The sequence below is a fragment of the Calliphora vicina genome, chromosome 2 (assembly GCF_958450345.1).
Source record: "Calliphora vicina chromosome 2, idCalVici1.1, whole genome shotgun sequence".
NCBI lineage: Eukaryota > Metazoa > Arthropoda > Insecta > Diptera > Calliphoridae > Calliphora > Calliphora vicina.
In genome coordinates this window covers 117,061,855-117,083,957 of record NC_088781.1, presented here as the reverse complement: position 1 = coordinate 117,083,957, position 22,103 = coordinate 117,061,855, and the positions used below count along the sequence as shown (strand labels likewise).

Genomic DNA, 22,103 nt, shown 5'->3' with positions numbered 1-22,103 from the left:
CTTCGATTGAAGGGAAATTTAGTCAACTTAAAGAAATACGATTTGAGGGAAATTTAGTCGACTTAAAGGACTACGATTGAAGGGAAATTTAGACAACTTAAAGAACTACAATTGAAGGGAAATTTAGTCAACTAAAAGAACTACGATTAAAGTAAAATTGAAACCAATTAAAGAACTACGATTGAAGGAAAATTTAGTCGACTTAAAGAACTACGATTGAAGGGAAATTTAGTCGACTTAAAGAACTACGATTGAACGGAAATTTAATCGACTTAAAGAACTACGATTGAAGGGAAATTTAGTCAACTTAAAGAACTACGAATGAAGGGAAATTTAGTCAACTTAAAGAACTACGAATGAAGGGAAATTTAGTCAACTAAAAGAACTACTATTAAAGTAATATTTAAAGCCATTTAAGAACTACGATTGGAGGGAAATTTAGTCAACTTTAAGAACTACGATTGAAGGGAAATTTAGTCAACTTTAAGAACTACGATTGAAGGGAAATTTAGTCAACTAAGTGAACTACGATTGAAGGGAAATTTAGTCAACTTAAAGAACTACGATTGAAGTGTAGTCATCTTAAAGAACTACTAGACAACTTTAGAAATTTAAAGAACTACAATTGAAGGGAAAATTCGACAACTTACAGAACAACGATTGAACCGAAATTTTAACAACTTAAATAACCACGATTAAAGCAAAGTTTAGACAACTTTAAGAACTAAATTAAGAACTACGAATGAGGCAAACATTTTAAAACTTATAACCGGTCCACACTGTGAAACATTTGCTGCAAAACAAAAGAGGAATGAAAAATGTTGAGTATGTCATACACAATTATTCGTTCGTATTCGTACTGTACAGAAATGTCAAAAACTGAAAAGCAAAAACTTCACTGGGTGAAGTTCACAAATGTTTCTCAGTGTGGACCGGGACATAGAACTACGATTGATGCAACATTTTGACAAATTAAGGAAATAAATTTAAAATAAAACTACTCTGATTTAAAATTTTATTTAAAATTTTATCTAAAATTTATTACTTAACTATTTTTTAGAAAATTTACAAACTCTTTTCTTTAACTTAACTATACAGACTCTCTCAGCTTAGAATTTAAAAACTTATAAAATAATAAATGCTTGTAAATTTTTAATGAACAGAAAAACAACTTATTTTAAGTATAAAATGGCAGTCAAAAATTAAAACTTAACTGTTTTTCTTAGAAATAAACTTAGTTTTCTTAAACTAACAAACAATTTGGTATACAGAGATTCAAAATTTCAAAATTAAAATAAACATCTATTTAAAACAAACGGGACCAACTTGGAAACCAAAGGCTTGATTTTCTTTGCCATAGTCCGAGGGCAAAAAATCGTTAAGTGGCAAATAACTTAAACGTTTTGTTGTAAAAAGTAAAACGGTTGATCCCGAAGCATGCGTATTCTAGAAAAATGTATAAAAGGAAATTTATTATTTAGTAAAAATTATTAAAAATTACATTTATAATTTCGAAACTTACCGCACACTCATCTTTAACCACTTCCGGTTTAAGACCACCCTCCTCCACTGTTATTTCCATCTCATTATCACCCATAAATTTGAGCGCCTTTTCGAAATTATTGTGTGTACGATCATGCCAGGCCACTGAGTTGCGACAGTAGTACGTAAAGTTTTGATATGCTTCTTGTGATAAAAGTTTCAAGAAAGTCAATTGAACTACTCCTATGCCATCATAGCTTATTTTGGCACCACCCTGCATTTGCGAAAACCATTGTTTTTCATTGCCTAGGCGCATGGGCACCAGAGGTCTTTCCGATGTATGAACATCGGGATATATGCAGGTTTCTCCATTACTTGACATTTTACAATAAACCTTAATGGCATCGTCTGGCATACCGCCGTTAGGATCAATCCAATACCAATCGTCTTCAAACTGGGCATGTGCATAATACAAGTCGCGACAAGAACGACCAGGGTTATCTTGGGTGCCTGTGGGTTTCCGAATTTTATCCATTTCTTGGCGCATGCCATATATAGCATTGTACATATCCACTATTTTGTCAGAAGCCTCAGATGTTTCTAATTTCTTCTTTTTCTTGCGTTTTGTTTTCTTCTTATCTTCGTTGGATCTTGCCACAGGACTTGAAAATACACCCATTAGTTCATTTACATCATCATCGTCTTCAATTGCGGCTGATATGTCAACGTCTCTGCGACGTCTGGTTTCTGCTTTAGTAGTGGAATATTGTTGCATTTGGAATAATAGTTCGGGCGGTATCATGGGCGCTTCTGCGGGTGCTCCTGGTACACCAGGTGGGCCGGGCGGTCCTAATTCACCCTTATTGCCAGCTCGACCATCAACACCTTTGGGACCAGTTGGACCATGCATGCCCGGCAAACCAGGTGGCCCATCATTACCTTTATGACCAACAGGACCCAATGGACCTGGATCACCTTTGGGGCCTTCTGGTCCATGGGGTCCTCTGAAGCCTCGATCACCCTTTTCACCTTGTTCTCCTTTAATACCCGCCATACCAAGTTCACCACGATGGCCCTTTTGACCTCTTCTGCCTCTATCGCCTTTGGGTCCTGCCGGACCCGGTAAACCAACTTTACCTTCTTTACCCTCCGGTCCAGCAAGACCTGGTAAACCGATGTCTCCTACTATGCCTTGCGGTCCTCTAGCTCCACGTAGACCTTGTACGCCAGCAGGTCCTTGAGGACCGATCATGCCTAAAGGTCCTTCAGGACCTAAATCACCTTTATCACCCTTTTCTCCATGAGGCCCAGTTGGGCCTTGCATGCCAGAAGGTCCTTCAGGACCCTGTTTACCTGGTGGTCCTGTCTCTCCTATTCTACCTTCGGGACCTTGTTCACCTGGTGGTCCAAGTTCACCCGGTTTACCATCCTCACCTTCAGGACCAACATCGCCTTTAAGTCCCACCAAACCTGGCTCTCCTCTAGCACCAGGAAAACCTCTTGGACCTATATCACCTTTAGGACCCTCTGGACCAGCCACACCGGGTCTGCCTTGAGGACCTACAGGTCCCGATTTACCTTCTTCTCCTTTAGGCCCTGCAATACCTTTCTCTCCGGCACGTCCAGTTGGACCAACAGGACCCGGAGGTCCCTGAGGACCATCAGCTCCTGTTAAACCAGGAAGACCACGTGGTCCAGGTTTTCCTTGATGCCCAATTGCACCTGGAATTTTTACAAAATAGTATATACATTTACCATATTTACTTTTTAAGTTAGAATAACATTAATAACTACCTTTTGGTCCTCTGCGACCTTGATCACCAGGTGGACCTGGAGGCCCAACGGGGCCCATTAAGCCATCATCTCCTCTTTCACCTTTAACTCCAGCTGGACCGGGTAGACCTTGCAAACCGGTTTTTCCCATGAGACCAGGCAAGCCCTGTTTACCATCTTCGCCCTTAATACCACGGTGTCCTTGTTCGCCCGGTGGACCCTTTTCACCAGGAGATCCTGGTGGGCCAGATTCTCCTCTAGGACCTTGAGGTCCAGCGGGACCAGCAGGACCCTAATTAAAAGAAACAAATAATATAAAATTACACTATACTTTTCATAAATCTTACTTGTTCGCCTTGGTTTCCTTTCAGACCCTTTTCTCCAGGTATTCCAGCCTCTCCTTTGTCACCATCTTCACCTGGAGTGCCCATAGGGCCTGGTGGTCCTGGTAAACCTCTAAGTCCAGTTATTCCATCTCTACCCGCTGGACCTATAGGGCCTCTTTCACCAACTTCACCTTTAGCTCCTGGAGCTCCGGGATTTCCAGGATTACCTTGATTTCCTTGTGGTCCAGGTAGACCTAATTGACCAGGTACACCAGCTTGTCCTTTGTCGCCCGTTAAGCCAGGACCACCTGTCATACCTTGTTCGCCTTTTAAACCCGGAAGACCTGGTTGTCCTTGATGACCTCTCTCTCCTGGGAAACCTGGCAGACCGGTAGGGCCTTGGGGACCTTGATTACCCATAGGGCCTACTGGTCCTTGGGGACCTTCTTTACCAGATTCTCCCGGTATACCAGCTTCTCCAGGTTGTCCAGGTAAGCCTGGTATTCCAGGTTCTCCAATTGGCCCCATTTCTCCGGGAGCACCTCTTGGTCCAATAACACCCAGCTCTCCAATAGGTCCAGGTTTACCTGGTTCCCCCTATAATATAGATTCATAATGTAATATAAATTAGTTGACTGGGAAAAATACAAGATTTTTAACAACACTAATTTGGATTTTATTTTTAATGGTGAAAATCCTTTTTAAATTAAAAATGTAAAAAACTTATTTTTGCATTCAGGAATATAAACATTGAATGAAACTAAACTGTACATACATTTCATTATAATTTCCTTTACACGTAGCTCATATCTGATGTTAAAAATCATTTTAATTTTATTTATCTAAAAACAATAACATATACGCGGTCTCTGGTATTGAATTCGAATATTAACTCATATAGTGTAAAGGAAGATTTAAGTATAAGTTATAAAACAATTATAAACTTACTGGTTGACCTCTTTCACCGGGAGGACCATGTGGTCCAGTTTTACCATCAGATCCTGGTACACCTGGCATTCCAATAAAACCTCTAGGTCCTTCAGCGCCTTGTGGACCTCTTTCGCCTTGTATTCCTGGGGGACCAGGTTGACCACTGTCACCTTTGGGACCGGTGCTGCCATCATTACCACGTCTACCTCTAGATCCTCTAAAACCTCTGGGACCAGTTTCACCCCTCTCACCAGATGGACCTTGCGGACCTCTTTCGCCTTTAATACCAGCTGGCCCCGTAGCACCGGTGGCACCTTTGTCTCCTTTATCACCTGAAGGTCCAGGATAGCCTTGGAAACCTTGTGGGCCTTGTTTGCCTTTCTCCCCTGTCAAGCCTTGTGGACCAGTTTCACCTCTTGGGCCCTCAAAACCTTTCGGTCCCTCAGGGCCTTCGGGGCCAGGAGCTCCCGCAGCACCGGCTGTACCACGCTCTCCTGGTACACCCATATCACCTTTTTCTCCATCAATACCACGATCACCTGCATCACCTTTGTCTCCCGGAGGTCCTCGAAGACCATCATCACCTTTAGAGCCACGAGGTCCAGGAAAACCTACAGGACCTTGCACACCTTGTACGCCTTGATCACCTTTTGGTCCTGTTTGACCGGGAGTACCTGCTACACCTGGAGAGCCATCAGCTCCTGGCAAACCGGGTAAACCAGGTTTACCGCTTGGACCAGGTATGCCAGGTGGACCAGATTTTCCTAGAGGACCAGGAGATCCAATTGGTCCCTGTGAGCCTTGTTGTCCTGGTGCACCGGGTTGACCAGTTGGGCCAGTGTTACCTTTAGAACCTGTTTGACCTTCATTACCTTGAGGCCCCGGATTTCCAATAGGTCCGGGAAAACCACGTGGGCCAGGGAAACCTCTAGGGCCCTAAAATAAAAAGCTCAGTTTTACAATTTTCTAGAACACGTATACAATGATAAAACTTACCAATTCACCTGGCAGTCCAGGTAGTCCTGGAGGACCATCTTCACCAGGATGACCTTCTACACCTTGTTGACCTTTTTCACCTCTTTGTCCAGGACTTCCACGATGTCCTTTTTCTCCTGGTATGCCCATTGGACCAATGGGTCCTATTTCACCTTTAGGACCTTGAGAGCCTTGGGCACCACGTTCACCATCTCGCCCAGAACGGCCACGTCTGCCTTCCCGTCCCTGTGGGCCGTTGGGACCACGAAGGCCTCGTAAACCCTGTAGCAGATAAATATTCTAAATGTTAAATAAATATTTGGTGGAAATATGTTTTATATGACTTACTGGCTCACCAGCATCTCCAGGTTCGCCTTTTTGTCCTTGAGGGCCGGTTAGTCCAGGTGGACCAGACGGTCCGGTTAAACCTGCTGGACCTTCGGGGCCACGTAAAGCCATCTACAATATAAACATTATTAATTGGAAAACTCTGTTTACTTTCATAATTACAAAACCTACCATATGTTGAGAAATCATTTGTCGTAAAGCTTCAGCTTGTGGGTCAGGGCCCTTCTCATTACCACCACTGCCACCTGGAACTGTCTAAGAAAACAACAAAATTAACTTTGTTTAAATTTCAAATTACAAAAAAACTTACTGGCACCACAAAAACATGACCAGCGGGACCTTGAACTCCATCTGATCCTGGTAAACCATCACGGCCAGGTTCTCCTTTTGGGCCTCGATCACCTGGTGGACCTGGCAAACCTGTATAACCTCTAGGTCCTGGATAGCAAGGTGAACTACCAGCCTCAAAGGGCCTATCATATGTTGTGACATTAAAAGTTGTATTTCTATTAGTTGCTTCATTTCCCAAATCGATGGGATTGGTGAAATCTATTTCGCCAGAAAATTCTTCTTTCGATGATTTCTTAGATTTCTTTCGATCTTTTTTAGTTTTTCGAGTTTTTGTAGTTGTATCGTTATTTGGTAGCTGCTCGGCTCCCAATTCATCTGATCCCATAGTTGGATCTAACGTTTGTGTGCCTTCTTCACTTGTTAAAGGAGTTTCACTGAAATTTATTACACCTTCATAATCTCCATCAATGCCATAATCATTATCTGAAATTTCAGCTTCTTTTTTCGTGTCATTGGAGTGGTAAGAAGTACCAAATCCATTTGAGGCACCACCAGATAATCCAAAATCAGTTCTTGGCCTTAAAGGTGCTGCATTTGAAGCACCCGTTCCCAAAGAAAATCCTGTTTCTTTTGAAGTATCACCAATTATGCCTAAATCCAATGTCGGTTCTTGGTCAGCAGTTGACAGAGAACCATCGTTTGAAATATCACCTGCCAAACCAAATTCGTAGTTCGCAGACTTGCCATCCCCTGATGATCTGGAGCGTAAGGCATCTCCACTTAATGAACCGGAACTTGAAGAACTTGAATAACTTCTTGATCTAGAAGAGCCAGATGCATTTCCTCTACTTCCAGCTCGGCCATGCGAAAAACTTCTACTGCCCTTTGTACTGTCTTCGCCATAAAACGATTCATCTATACAGGGTGTCACATATTTTGTGCAAACTTCATAGCCAGCTTCCGGAGTATTCCATATGGACATCATCTGAACATCGCCCATAAAGAAACCATCATCATTACTCATTTGTACACCTGTCAAAATCAAACCATTTGTGGCAATTGAACTGCCCAAAGTACGATCCAATCGTCTTGTTACTTGCTTCGTACAATCCAAATTCAAAGTAGCCGAACTGCCCTTAACACTTAAACCAATACGATGCCATTTGTCATCAGTAATACCAATACCAAAATTAATATCATTGTGTTGATTAAAGCCCGCATCTATTTGTTCGTAACTAAATTGTATCTGTGGACCAATACTGAGCGATAGCACTTCTTCACTTTCTTCAGAATATATTGTGAATATGGGTGCTGATGTTTGACTGTTGCGATTGCTGCGTATAGCTAAAACTATAGAGAAATCTGTGGGAAAACCATCAGGAAAAATTTCCGATGTTTGCACCGTTAAGATGGCATCTTTGTCTACGTTGTAGGCGGGTGATTTATGCAGCTGATATGGATTTCTCTCCATGCCACACATGCCAGGAACTGCTGTTATACCCGGTGGTAACTCGGGAAAACCGAATTCTTTAATAAGATCAATTTGGTCTGCAAGGAGAAAGTATTATTTTATTAGATATATTAATAAATATGTAAAGGTTCTATAAGTAGGTATCATAAATAGGAATTAAATGAGAATATAAGTCCACAATGTTCAGTAAATTGTCCTGTAGTATCCTAAGACCGCTCTTTTCGATCGATAGAAGCATCTGAGATTTACCCCTGAATAGAGTAATAAACAGTTTCGACTATCTAACCCAGATAAATCACCCCATTGGCGAGCGAATTCTGAATCAAGCCAAGTATTTATCTTCTCTATAGCGCTATAACAGTAAAAGGTTCCGGTTCAATGAAACGGCGCTGGACCCGCTGTTGGCAAACAATCCATTGCACGTATGATCTGCGAACATTAGCGATCGAATTCTGATTCAAGCCAAGCATTAATCTTATCTCTAGCATACTCGATAGCGATATACCAGTAAAAGGTTTCGGTGCAATGAAACTGTGCAGGAGCCTCTGTTGGCCAAACAATCGTACCCTTCGTTTCCATTGCACATATGACTAGGCGAATAGAATATCCATTCGAATTATGATCGTTCTATAAATCGAAAAAATGTTACGATTAATTATTCAAGAATTTAAAACGTATTGTACCATTCTCGAATAATTCGAAAATCGTATGAAGATTAATCGAATACTTCTTATTTTTTTTATAATTTTCAATTTAAACAAGTAATAATCTATTATATGAAGTACACAGTAACTTGTTCCACTCAAAACAAATGGATTTCACTCAAATAATGATTTCCCATAAGAATAAAACCAAGTTTTTCTTAAAAACACTTAAAAAACAAGTGAGAGATTTATAGATAGCGATGTCCGTCCGTAAATTGAAACCAATTTTTCGAAGCTACCAAATAAGTTACATACATACATGATTGAAACATCAATATATGTATATGCAATAATCCCGCTTAGGTAGCTATTTCAATTCGGGTAAATCAACCAACATATGGAGAACAAATTAGATATAACCAACGCATCGCTTTACTTCTTTAATTAGAAAACAAGTGCCGTTGTAGCACACCGATGGCTTACCGAAGCTTACAGAAATGATGATTTGGACATGGAAGACAAATTTCGCCCAGGCCAGCCTAAAAAGAAGATTGTTGTCAAACTCAACATGAGCTGGCAAAATCATTGGGAACTACTCAAGTAGCAATTTCAAAATGTTTGTGAGCAGCAGGATTCATCCAAAATTGCGGAAATTGATTAGCATACGAATTGTAGCCGAGTGACCTTGAGAGACGATTTTGCATGTCCGAAGAGATGGTTTGTTCGGTTCGAAAGTGCTGATGGAAGACAAAGATCTCGCAGGCTAGCCATGAAGATTAAGAATTTGCAATCATTGGGAACTACTCAAAAAGCAATTTCAAAAGGGTTTCGATCTGCTGAATTCATCCTAAAGCACGTAAATTGAAGCCGAGAGACATTGAAAGACGATGTCCGAAATGATACTATAAAAGAAAATCATTTTGCGCCGAATCATTACTTTCGATGAAAAATGGATCCATTACGATAGCCCAGCTAACCAGCCGAATCGACACCAAAGCCAAATATTAATGGTGCTAAAGTAATGCTCTGTATTTCGTGGAAGCAAAATGGTCCTTTCTATTATAAACTGCTGAAATCTAACATAGGGAACCTGGACGAAACGCAACTGATTCGTTTGAAGCGAGCATTGGCCAGACATGAAACCGAAATATTCCACCATGACAACGCTAGGCCACATGTTGCAATACCTGTTAAAAACTAGTCTAGACCTTGAACCGTCTGACTACTATTTGTTTGGATCGATGCAGAACGCTTTATCTGGTATACGCTTTATCTGGTATAGCCTCAAAAGATGATCAGTTCTTTTGGCTGGATAATTTGCCAGAAAGATGGGAAAAGGTCATAGCTAACAATGGCCAATACTTTAAATAAATGTATATTGTACAAATGTTTTAAGAAGCTAAAAATATGATTTAAAACTTCAGCCATAGAGAAATATACATAGAGCGGAAACTCTCCTGTCAAAGACCTAACTCAGTTGTCAAAAACCTAAGTGGTGAGAATGTATTAGTAAATAAAAAATGTGAAAACAAAACTCGTATGTGTGATTATTTTGAGTAAAATTTTGGTTTAAATTTTTTTCTAGTTTCCGCTCTTGTTGTTTCTCTATGACTTCAGCGTTATTTTAAAAATCCAATATTTTACATTTGGGGTATTCACACGGTCTGCTATTTGTCATAATGTCCTATTATATTATAATAGTTGTTGTTGTGTTTTAAACAAAAAAAGTATTATTTTATGACAGACCAATAAACATATGTAGTTCAAATGCTCTTTATAGTTTAGACCTTTTTTGTTTGAAACACAACAAACATTTGATTAAACTATCATAATATATTACGACATTATGACAATATGACCTAATAGCAGACCGTGAATACCCCAATTATTTAAAAAATGTTACAATTTTAAACACGCATTTTTGAAATTTCTTTTTTAATTAAACTATGCAACAAATTTCGGGTCATCGCCGCCAGCCTCAACAACTCCAATGGGAAATTAAAGTTCACCATTAACTTGACAGAACTGCCAAAGGGTTTCTGAAAGTTAGCTCGAACTTCATTTTTATGGCCTCTTGAAGTTGGGCCGTTTTTTACCATTTTTTGGACTATGAGTGAAAATTGTATCAAGAGGCCATAAAAAAAAATTCCAGCTAACTTTGGCACCCTTTGACAGTTCTCTTTAATGGTCTACTTTCATTTCCCATTGGAACATTTGAGGCTGGTTTTTCTTGTTGCACAGTGTTATTAGTTTTCTATCCGACATAAATCTCTACCACAAAAACTCAACAAACCAAATGAGGATTTCGATAATCTTCTCTTTAAAGCTTACTGACACCTTTTTATACCCTTCACCTTCGTGAGAAGGGTATATATAAGTTTGTCATTCCGTTTGTAATTTTCACAATATAATTTTCCGACCCTATAAAGTATATATATATATTCTGGATCCTTATAGAAAGCGGAGTCGATTAAGCCATGTCCGTCTGTCTGTCCGTCTGACCGTTGAAATCAATTTTCTGAAGACCCCAAATAACTTACATACACGATTCATACATCAATATATCCGAAATTCTTCCGGCTCGGTTGCTATTTAAAATCGAGAAAGTCGGTCCTCAAATGACTGAGATATAAGGAAAAAACCAGGACACCTCGACTTTTTACCTATTTTTGACCTATTACTAAGTCATTAATATAGACAATGTGGATATCTAATAATAGATATTTCAAAGACCTTTGCAACGACGTATATAAGACCATAGTTGGACCTACAATGGGTTAAAATCGGAAAAAATATTATTTAACCCGAATTTTTTTTCACCAATTTTTTTTTTTTTTAAATTGTAAAAAACAATTTCGAAAAAAAATAAAATTTATTTTACCTAAAAATATTTAAAATTTTTATTTTAAAGTATAATTTGGTGAAGGGTATATAAGATTCGGCTCAGCCGAATAAGCTCTCTTACTTGTTTCTGTGTAGAACTGTAGGTGAACAAAACTTCATCAACATGATCTTTTAACCAAGCCGTAACCAACAACTGATGCCTTTATGTTATATGGACTTTAAAAACAGTAACTATACACTATATCTAACCTAACCTAGGAAGGAACGTGCAGAATGGCGCCTAGAGCATAAGTCGGACCAGATAATGAGAAAAAAAGTAATAAAATGGCATAAAATAATGCGAAATTTACTTTTTTCAAATATTTTACATTTACCTATGCTTAAACTAGTGCTATCCAAAAGAAATACCTATAAAACGGTCTTTTCCAGTTTTATTTAAGTATTTGTTTAATTTGAGGAAGTTTGAAACACTTTTTATTAAAACTTTTTTAAAATAAACATATTTTTTCGTAATTTTTCCCATAAATTCATAACAAATACGAGTTCAGTAGTCTTTATATGTAAGTAAGTATATGATGCCATAAAAAGTATGTACTTATGCAGTACAGATACAAAGTACGTTTGTTCTTAATTGCCAAAACATCGAAGTAATAAAATAAAAATAGCAACAATAAAATAACAACAATATTATGACTCGTGTTAAGAATTCATTGATGAGTATTTTATATGAGAATTTATTAAAATCAAGTCAAATGGCATTACGAACAGCTAGAAACTAGGTTCCATATGATGTCCATTCAGTTAAACGGCGAGTTACAAAAAACACACACATGTTTTGCTATAAATATTTACTCATACAAAAGATGTTAGAGATGAAAAATTGCAAAAAAAAGCAATAGAAAATTGCATCGCATCAACATACAAAAAACAAAAAATGTCATTAATAAAAATTAATAGAAAAAATATTTTAATGTTTCCGATTTCCCCATTTAGCCAGCAATAATGTGAGTGCAGTAAAGTGTTTTTGCTTCTTACTTAAATTTAAAATAAACAATTATAAATTTTTGCCAAATGCCTTGTGAAAGTTATTAGGGTCAGGCGGGTTTTTTTAGCACAATAAAAGGGGCTATTAATTTCTGGAAGGAAGAATTAAAAATGTGTGATGTTGCTAAACAAAATTTGTAAAACAAAATAAGATTCTGTTTTAGAATAATTATATTGTAATAAATTCAATGAAAAAGAGTATTTTTTAACTTTATTGTACTAAAATAAAAAAAACAAAAATTACTGACTCCGGGAGTTTCACATAAAGTGAATGACAATGCAATGGGAATTTGCCCAAACTTTCAATAAATAGGTTAACATAAAAAAGTTCTCAAGAAATTTGTATTTTTGTAGTATTTCATTAATATACACACAGTTACTAAACTATACGTACGATCGGCTTTTTGGGCATTTTTTAAAAAATCTATATATTTAAAAATACAAGGCCTGAATCATTCATGAGTGTAGGGACTGGCTATATTCTACCCTCTATCTTAGATATTAATGAAAATAAGTTTTTAATGGCAAATATTTTGCAGAAAATAAACCCACATTTAAGTATAAATTTAAAACAAAACAGCTATTATATACCCTTCACCAAATTATACATCAAAATAAAAATTTTAAATATTTTTAGGTAAACAAAATTAATTTTTTTCCAAAGTCGTTTTTTTAATTTTTGGAAACTTTTTTTTCCAATTCTTTTATTTAATTTTTTTAAATTCTAATATTTTTTTTAATATTTAGCGAAAAAAAAAAACTTTTGGTGAAAAAAAATACTGGTTAAAAAACATTTTTTCCGATTTTGACCCATTTTAGGTCCAACTTACTATGATCTTATATACGTCGTTGCAAAGGTCTTTGAAATAACTATCATTAGATATCCTTATTGTTTATATTAATGACTTAGTAATCCAGATATAGGTAAAAATAAGTCAAAAATCTAGGTTGTCCAGGTTTTTTCCTTATATCTTAGCCGTTTGTGGATCGATTTTCTCGATTTTAAATAGCAACCGAGCCGGGAGAATTCCGGAGATATTGATGTATGTATCGTGTATGTAAGTTATTTGGGGGCTTCGGAAAGTTGATTTCAACAGACGGACAGACAGACGGACGGACATGGCTTAATCGACTCCGCTATCTATAAGGATCTATAATAATGTGGAAATTACAAACGGAATGACAAACTTATATATACCATTCTTAAGAAGGTTATACCCAAAGTATACCAAGTAGTCCAACTCTCTATTTTATAAATTTACTCTCTCACATATACGGGTACTGTGTAAATTCAACACCCTTGTGAGAGAATTATACACAACAAAAGTCTCGAAATTTTAACTATAAATTGTCCAATAAATATAGTTTGATACGCGTAAATTCACTAACACACATTATTTTATAATTTTTATCAACACATTTAGCACTTTTTCTTTTCCAAAGCACGTCCATTTCGCTAAACTAAAAAATATTTTTTTTATTAATTTTGACGTTTTATTTTGTTTGTGGTAGGTTTTAAAATATAGAACAGAGTTTCTATTTTTGGTATTAAAAATAGAACAAAATTTAAATAAATTAAAATTTAAACATTTTTTTAGAACTCTGTGTGTATGGTGGAAATTCAAAGGGCACCAACACATATACATTTTTGTTACTAACACATATTTAGACTTAGGTACTTTTTCACTAACACATGTATAGGGTTAGGTACTCCTGTCAAAGAGTTGGACTACTTGTTATACTTTGGTTATACCCAAAGTATACCAAGTAGTCCAACTCTCTATTTTATAAATTTACTCTCTCACATATACGGGTACTGTGTAAATTCAACACCCTTGTGAGAGAATTATACACAACAAAAGTCTCGAAATTTTAACTATAAATTGTCCAATAAATATAGTTTGATACGCGTAAATTCACTAACACACATTATTTTATAATTTTTATCAACACATTTAGCACTTTTTCTTTTCCAAAGCACGTCCATTTCGCTAAACTAAAAAATATTTTTTTTATTAATTTTGACGTTTTATTTTGTTTGTGGTAGGTTTTAAAATATAGAACAGAGTTTCTATTTTTGGTATTAAAAATAGAACAAAATTTAAATAAATTAAAATTTAAACATTTTTTTAGAACTCTGTGTGTATGGTGGAAATTCAAAGGGCACCAACACATATACATTTTTGTTACTAACACATATTTAGACTTAGGTACTTTCTCACTAACACATGTATAGGGTTAGGTACTCCTGTCAAAGAGTTGGACTACTTGTTATACTTTGGTTATACCCTTCACCAACAAATAAATTTATTAACATTTTTGTAATTTCTCTTTGTTATAATAAGTAAGAAAGTATAGTCGGTTACCCTACACATTTTTCTTTTAAAATTTCAGTTATGTATTTATTTTTGTTATTTTCGGAAGTGGGCCTTATATGGAAGCTATGACCAATTATGAAACGATCGCTATGAAATTAGGTCGCGTAATTTTTATACCCTTCAACTTCGTGAGAAGACATAAGTAAGTGGAAAAAAATTTTCACTCGAATTTTTTCTCACCAACAAAAAAATTTAAAAAAAAAAATTTTAAATTTAAAAAAATTAAAATAACAATTCGAAAAAAAATTTTACAAAAAATGAAAAACAAAACTTTGGAAAAAAAATTTTGTTTAACTAAAAATATTTAAATTTTGAAGGATATATAATATTCGGCACATCCGAATATAGCTTTCTTACTTGTTTAAACTCCCTTGCTATTAAATTATCTTGCGTGGAGTAGCTTTTTAATATTTATCACAGTTAGTGTTTTTCTTCAATCCTTTCACACCATAAGACTATTTGGATAAAAGTCATCATTTTGACTATTTAATGTGAATCAGTTAGCGCCAGAAAAACATATTTTGAAATTAAAACCAAAAAACTTTTAACAGGAATTTTGGTCGTAAAGTGCAAATTTTCGTTCCCCATACTCATGTTTATTGATTATATGTATATCAATACACGCAACAGGAATAATGATTTTATAACTTTTTGTAACAAAAATGCAATTTTATACTTAAAAACATTTCTGCACAATTCTTGAACACAGTACCAAAATAAAACTGTAAATTTTCAAAGACAATATAAAATAAATGCTATAACCGAACTTAATTCAATCTAAACACATTAATAAGAAACACTTTTACGAACTAATTAAAATTAAAATGGCACCCATTCTTTTTTTCGTTGTTTAGTTATTCAATATTTTCGTTTTGGGACACCGATGTCCCCGTGGTCGTCAAAGGGTTAAAATCGCTTATTATTTTGGAATTGAAATGTTCGGAAATTTTACTAACTATTTAAAAAGCTTATAATATTATTTTGAAAGAACACAACTTTTTCCAAAAAGTTTCCATTGATTTGTCTTTGCTAAGAAGTATAACCACATTCGTATAAATGTATTTGAATATTATTTTTAAACTTTCTTCAAGAAATTTAAAAGTTTCCATTGTTTTGCCAATGCTAAGAAGTATAACCACATTCTTATAAATGTATTTTTGTTAAACTTTGGTAAATGCTCATGTTTTTGAAAATTGAAATTACGGAACATAGTTTTCAAAAAAAAAGTTTGCATTGTATTGTTACTCAGTGTATATTATTTAATATTCAAACAGAATGAAGTTTCACTTTCCAAATTACCACTTCACCAATCTTCTCTAAAATTCTTTAAAACTTTTCAATCCTTTCATGGGAAACTCAATACAATGGCTTTTCATATTTACAATATTACTAAACTATGTCAAACTATGTGCAATTTAATTGATTGATTAATGATTGTTCATGAAAAATTGCCTTTGTTGTGTTCTACTAAAGAACTTGACATTAATTTGTTATTCTTTAATTCTTTTAATAGAATTGCAAACAAAATATTGTTGTAATAGTTCTAATGACAAAAACATTACTTAAAACCATTAGGATCATAACTGATAAAATCATAAATGCTTTAAACGAAATTAGGGCGTCAAAATATTAAAATTATTAAGAGCTGGCGACAAATTTTATTAATCTACTAACAATTAGTAGATACATACAGCATAAATATAGAAATTAAAGACATTAGACATGAAGACACAAATTATGTGTTCATATATTTAATAGAAACAAAAATTATTAAGAATTGCAATTTTATTACTCTTTGTGCAATGGGAAAATATATGTTTATAATACCGGAATTCACTCTTCATAGTAAACTACCCTTGCAAGCATAGCTAAAATACTACAGTTTGCAAGATCACATCAAAAATGTATGTGCAAATTTAAAAGACTAAAAATTATTGCAAATATCCTAAAATTTAAATTGAATTGTCATTAAATTCATCCTTTTTCGAATTTTCTCACTTTTCAAAAATCGAAATTCGTGAATAAATCGCGAGTTTTTCAAAATTAGAAAATTCAAAATGTCTCCATGATGGTGCTAAATATGAACAAATTTCTATCTTCTGCCGAAAAAAACATATATTTTTTTATAAATCGTTCATGAAATGAATATTTAAACACTTGGAAATTACTTATAAACAAAATAATTCGAAATCCATTTATAAAACAAATTTTGTATGGAACCTTTGATAAATTTAAAAAATTGTTTGTGAATATGGTGATATTTAAATGTATTATTTTATGTATATGTATGAAATACCATCATACATTTCGAATAAAAATTGTTGGACAGTTACACTTGGAATACAGTTAATTTGAAATACTTTCATCATAATTTATTACGTACGTTAACGGCATGTGTCAAAATGTGGCAATTGAATAGAATTACTTTGCAGTCATTTACGTCATTTATGGCAACATACATATCAATGGAAATATGGAAACAATTTCACAAACTAATCAAACACTTTTTTATTTATGATACAATATTTTAGTTGCAAGTTGTTACAGTAACTTTTAATATTAGTTTACGTCTAACTATTTATGGATTCTTTTTTTTTTAAAGTTTAATGTTAATTGGAATGGTTGGCTGAATTTTAAAAAAGTTACAAATGTCAGTCTGTATATTTACAGTTTAGACAACATTCGTTATAGAATTAGCTATCGTATCGAAAAATAATTTCGTTATCGAAATTATAATGAAATGTATTAAATTTCTTGCTCCCTAAATGAAAACTACGATCAATTTTATTCCATGTCGAATGCGGCAATTCAGTTCCAGTTTAATTTTCATCTCGTACGTTAAAATACTTCTCAACTTATCATACAATTTCGTTAGTCTATAATATTTATTAATTCTTAAGAGATTTTTGGTTGATTTTCATTCGGATTAAGCGAGATACGTACGACCGGTTTGGATGAATTTAGGACACCCAATGGACTCACATTGTGAGCCCAGGTCAAGTGGTGTGGGGTTTCTTATGACAAGGAATGCGAAAAGAGCCCTTATAACTTGGAAACCTTTTTCGGACAGGGTTATATCCGTCAGGTTTCACACTCGCGCACATAATGTTACGTATGTATATCCAATGTTATGCCCCGACAGTAGCCTCCGACCCTAAAAGCAAGGAAGAATTATATAATACCCTTGATAAGGCAATTAATGAGAGCAACCGAAGTGCCATGTGTGCAAACAATCTGGTCGCTATTCCAGACAAGAGAAGAATCCATAAATTGACTTTGGTCTCCACAGACCAAACGAAATCGGCGATAAGCGATAAATGGATATATTCTCTATTAGATGTGCAGACATGGCAAGTGATCACCATCTTCTAGTCGCAAGGATTCGTATTCGAGCTACCGGCAATAGAGGAAGCATGCGATCTATAGACATAAATAGGCTGAAGGATGAAATATGCCGCTGCATATTCCGAAGCCTTGAGTTGGATCTTGCCAAGAAGTTGAGCTAACAGAATGGAAAGGGGTGAAGTCTATATTGGAATCTATATTGAAGTCTGGAATGGAACCTGACACTCGATATAAGAAACGTTCTCGAATAGAGTGGATCTCCGATGAAACCTGGTGAGTAATCAATCTACGGAAAAATTTGATCTTATTAGAGCTCGAACTCGTAGTATTAAACTACACTTGCAGACACATTATAACGAGCTCGATAGAGAAGTGAAACGTAGTGCTCGTCGGTATAAAAGGAGATGGTTGGATGAAATCAGCAAGGATGCACAAATCGCAGGAGATAGTCAACGTACCAGCAATATGTATATATCTCTGAGGAAACTCACGAATGGTTATATGACGTCGCAAAGGCCCCTAAGAGGTGCGAACGGCTAACATGCGACGACAGAAGAGCAACAGGTTGAGGTATGGACAGATCACAATAGCCGAATGCTCTAGGGGAATGTTCGTCCTTTACAAATGGAATGCGTATGTCAGTCTCACGTGGATGACCCATACATCGTTTTCGCATGTCCCACCATTGAGAAGATCGCTAATTCAATTTGCAGTCTCAAATGAATCTCTGCTTAGCTCTTGAAGTCCGACCCACATAAAAAAATACTGCCAATCATTCGAACATTCTGGGAGAGCGAAAATCTCGACAACGAGCTGACTGAGGGCGTAATAATAAATATACCAAAAAATGGTTTTACGGACCCTAATAACAGGAGCGGCATTACTCTACTATGCGTGCTTAATAAGGTAATAGCCCAGATAATTTCAAAAATGATTTCCGACAGGGTAACACCATCTCTAAGGCAGGAACAAGCTGGATTCAGACCCCATAAGTTCACCATCGACCAAACAGCCTACGTGTTTTTGTATGCTTCATATACGTCGAGAAAGCATTCGATAAACTAAACCACGATGTAATTTGGAGTTCTTTGGCATGTAGGAGAATACCTCTCAAACTTATACGCCTTATAAAAAGCTTATACCGTAATGCTTCTTGTAGAATAAAACATGGCAAATTGCTGAGTGACACTGTGAGAGTTGGTTAGGTGTCCGACAGGGATTTGATGGACACGATCCTTGGAAGAGCCTTCGATAACGGCAGGGGCATATTGTGGGGATTGCAGTGTTGCCTAAACGATATTGACTATGTAGACGATATTTGTCTAGTGGCTCACAGCTACTCAGATCTCGCGGCGAACTACGAAGCGTAAAGCTGGCAAAGGAATCAGCAGGTTTGAAAATTAATTTCATGAAGACAAAAACTACGCATTAATGCAACCTTCCGGAATTTATTTGCAATTGGTGCAAGCGAAATAGAAGATATCAGCCAATTCTGCTATCTTGGGAGCATAATATCTACGTACGGGAAATCGGGTAAGGACATCGAAAATCGCTTGGATGGAGAGTATTTATGGAAAATTTCAGCCAGCTAGCTCATTTCGTGTATTCAATAGATAGACATATCTAGATCGCCATATAATCTACATCACATTTTGTTTGATGTTGAAGGGGTAAAAGAGAAGTTTGACTTTTCTTTAAATAATCTGTGTCGAATCTTAAAGATTTATAACAATTTGCGTATTAAAAAATGTTTTCCCAAATTTTGACCAATTGATAACAAATACGGATTACAAAATATAGTTCTGAATTTTTGCTTATATCTCAGCAATTTCTGAGCCGATTTTCCAAATTTAAATAGCAACCGAACCGCAATTATAGCATTGCATAATTCCAAAATCTATTTCAAAGGTTTGAAAAATTATCAACCCAAATTAAAGAGTCGGAAACCGAAAAAAAATTCTGTACGATAGTATACTTGGTATTTGAATCAGATCGGAAAGGCTTAAACTATATTTAATAAAACTTAAGATAATAAAGAAGTGAGAACGTGATCCAATTTATTTATCTATTAAACAGTATATTATTATATAACTTACCTTCCGCATGTGCAATTCCAAATAAGGCAATTATACAAAATCCAATCCAATACGACATTTTAGCAGTATTTTTAAAATGTTGATGATTTCCAATTCGCTGCCATCTGCCTTTCATAGTGACAGAGGCAATATTATTTAAAATAAATAACTATATTATGCACAATTGTTTACAATTAAACATCAAACGTTAATTTAAATTTATTAAACAATTCCTTGTATAGTGCAGTATATCAATTAAACATGATGCTCATAAAAATAACTAAAAATATAAAAAAAATTATACCATAAAAAACAATGAAAATTAACACCGATAAGAAAATTACAAAACAATTTTAATTTTGTTAAGAAAAGGGAATTCCTTAAATGACTTTTAAACTTTATATTACAAAACAATCACAGTCTGACATAATTAATACGTCATAAACATGTCTTATCACATTGACCTAGTCCAAAATTTAAATACAACTTAACATATGTGTGTGAAATGAAAATGATCATTACAAAAATCCACCACAATTATGAAATTTATTATCATTTAGGCTAATTACAGCATTAAAAAGATTAACACGATCGGCTGCCGGCCGGCTTATAAATATTTATACTAGTGTTTGTAGCACTATCACTAACAGCTGTTTATTTAATTTCACTTTTTTATTTAATTTCATTTCATAAACAGAAATAATGACCTCTTCTTAAAAGACGACAACAATACTCTCAACAAAACCGGGAAGCCGAATTTCAAAATGAATGAATGTCTGTCTCATTTAAAATGCGATAACATTTTGAACTTTTTTAGAAAATAGTGCAGCATTATCACATATTTTTTTGAAGAATTTTGGAAGAAAGCATAAAAGTTTCACTATTTTATACACAAAAATTATACAAATTGTTTTAATTTAAAGGAAATTTTCACAGTTTTCAAGGAAAATTCATAAAATTTAATATTTTTGTTTTAATTTAAGCATTTGTTTTTAAAAAGTTTTAAATTTTCTTAAAAAAAAACGTTAAAAGCCATGTTTTTGAAATGATGACATCATTTCCGGTTTAAGAATTTCTTTAATAAATTCTTATTTAAATAATTATTTACAGTTTTTGTTTTCTATTGAAGCACTTGTTATTAATTTCTAATTTGTTTTTATTTAATTTAAGTTTTTTATTAATTTTTATTACATTTTCTTTTTTACCACTTTTTTTTGTATTATATTGCAAATTTTAATATTTTTTAACACTTTTTATATTTTCCGTTTTTAGTACCGACACCACCAACCGCCAAGCAGGAACTGAATCTAAGTTTTCAATATGATCTTCAAAATAGTTTTAAAGTACTTGTTATCTTTGAAAGAAATATTATAATTGACTGCAACATTGTTGTCTTCGAAGAGAATTTATGATGTGTAAGAGAATATTTTAAATAAGAGAATTTTATATAGTAAATTGTTTTATTAATAAATAAAATTGGCGAATTCTAGTTTAAATGCGAAACAGGATTTCGACTTTTAGGATACTTCTAAAAAAACGTTACTTTTAAAATGGACTAGGGTTATGTAAGTATTCCACCTTAAACTTGCTAAGCTAAGCTAAATTCTTACACCACATATGGATATTTGGAGATTACCTGAACTCAACACCATTATGATATTCTGAGAAACAATGTGCGGACGAAACAGACCTTTTATGCAATGAGCTCTAACAAATTTTGGACCGATCTGTAAAATATTTAACAGATTTCTTTTTACATACATAAATCTTACTTGTATTGAATTTTAATTTTATTATAGGCTTTTATAAGCATTTTGGGCCGATTCTCTATATTTTTTTTTGTTCGAATTAATAATATCTGTACGGAATTTTGATGACATAGTAGTAATACAATGACAAATTTTCCAAACATTCAATTAAAACTACAAAGTAATTTGTATTTTTTTTGTATTGCTTCAATATATTGTTACGAAATTGAACTATCTATTTGAATTTAACGATTTTAACACTGGTTTCAACATCCACCATCTTTTGTATATATTGTCAAAAGCACAGTTCTGCTAACATTAATTGTTAAAGCTGCTAACATTCTAGATTTGTCCGTTAGATAAGTCATGAAACTTCTAAAAGATGCCGCTGTGTATATAATAGTAACAGCAAGTAACAGTGAGAGTTAT

General features: G+C 34.6%; 1 protein-coding gene across 1 annotated transcript; it reads right to left on the bottom strand.

Annotated features, from left to right (window-relative positions):
* Positions 1-1,286: 1,286 nt before the first annotated feature.
* Positions 1,287-20,181, bottom strand: LOC135952248 (collagen alpha-1(XI) chain-like). The gene is made up of 10 exons (XM_065502099.1): positions 19,948-20,181; positions 6,145-7,673; positions 6,006-6,089; positions 5,835-5,945; positions 5,508-5,768; positions 4,530-5,447; positions 3,603-4,178; positions 3,277-3,547; positions 1,523-3,204; positions 1,287-1,446 (listed from the first exon to the last, which is right to left on the bottom strand). Exons 1-10 carry the CDS (start codon positions 20,060-20,062, stop codon positions 1,303-1,305), a joined length of 5,691 nt encoding a protein of 1,896 aa, XP_065358171.1. The 5' UTR covers positions 20,063-20,181; the 3' UTR covers positions 1,287-1,302.
* Positions 20,182-22,103: the final 1,922 nt, after the last annotated feature.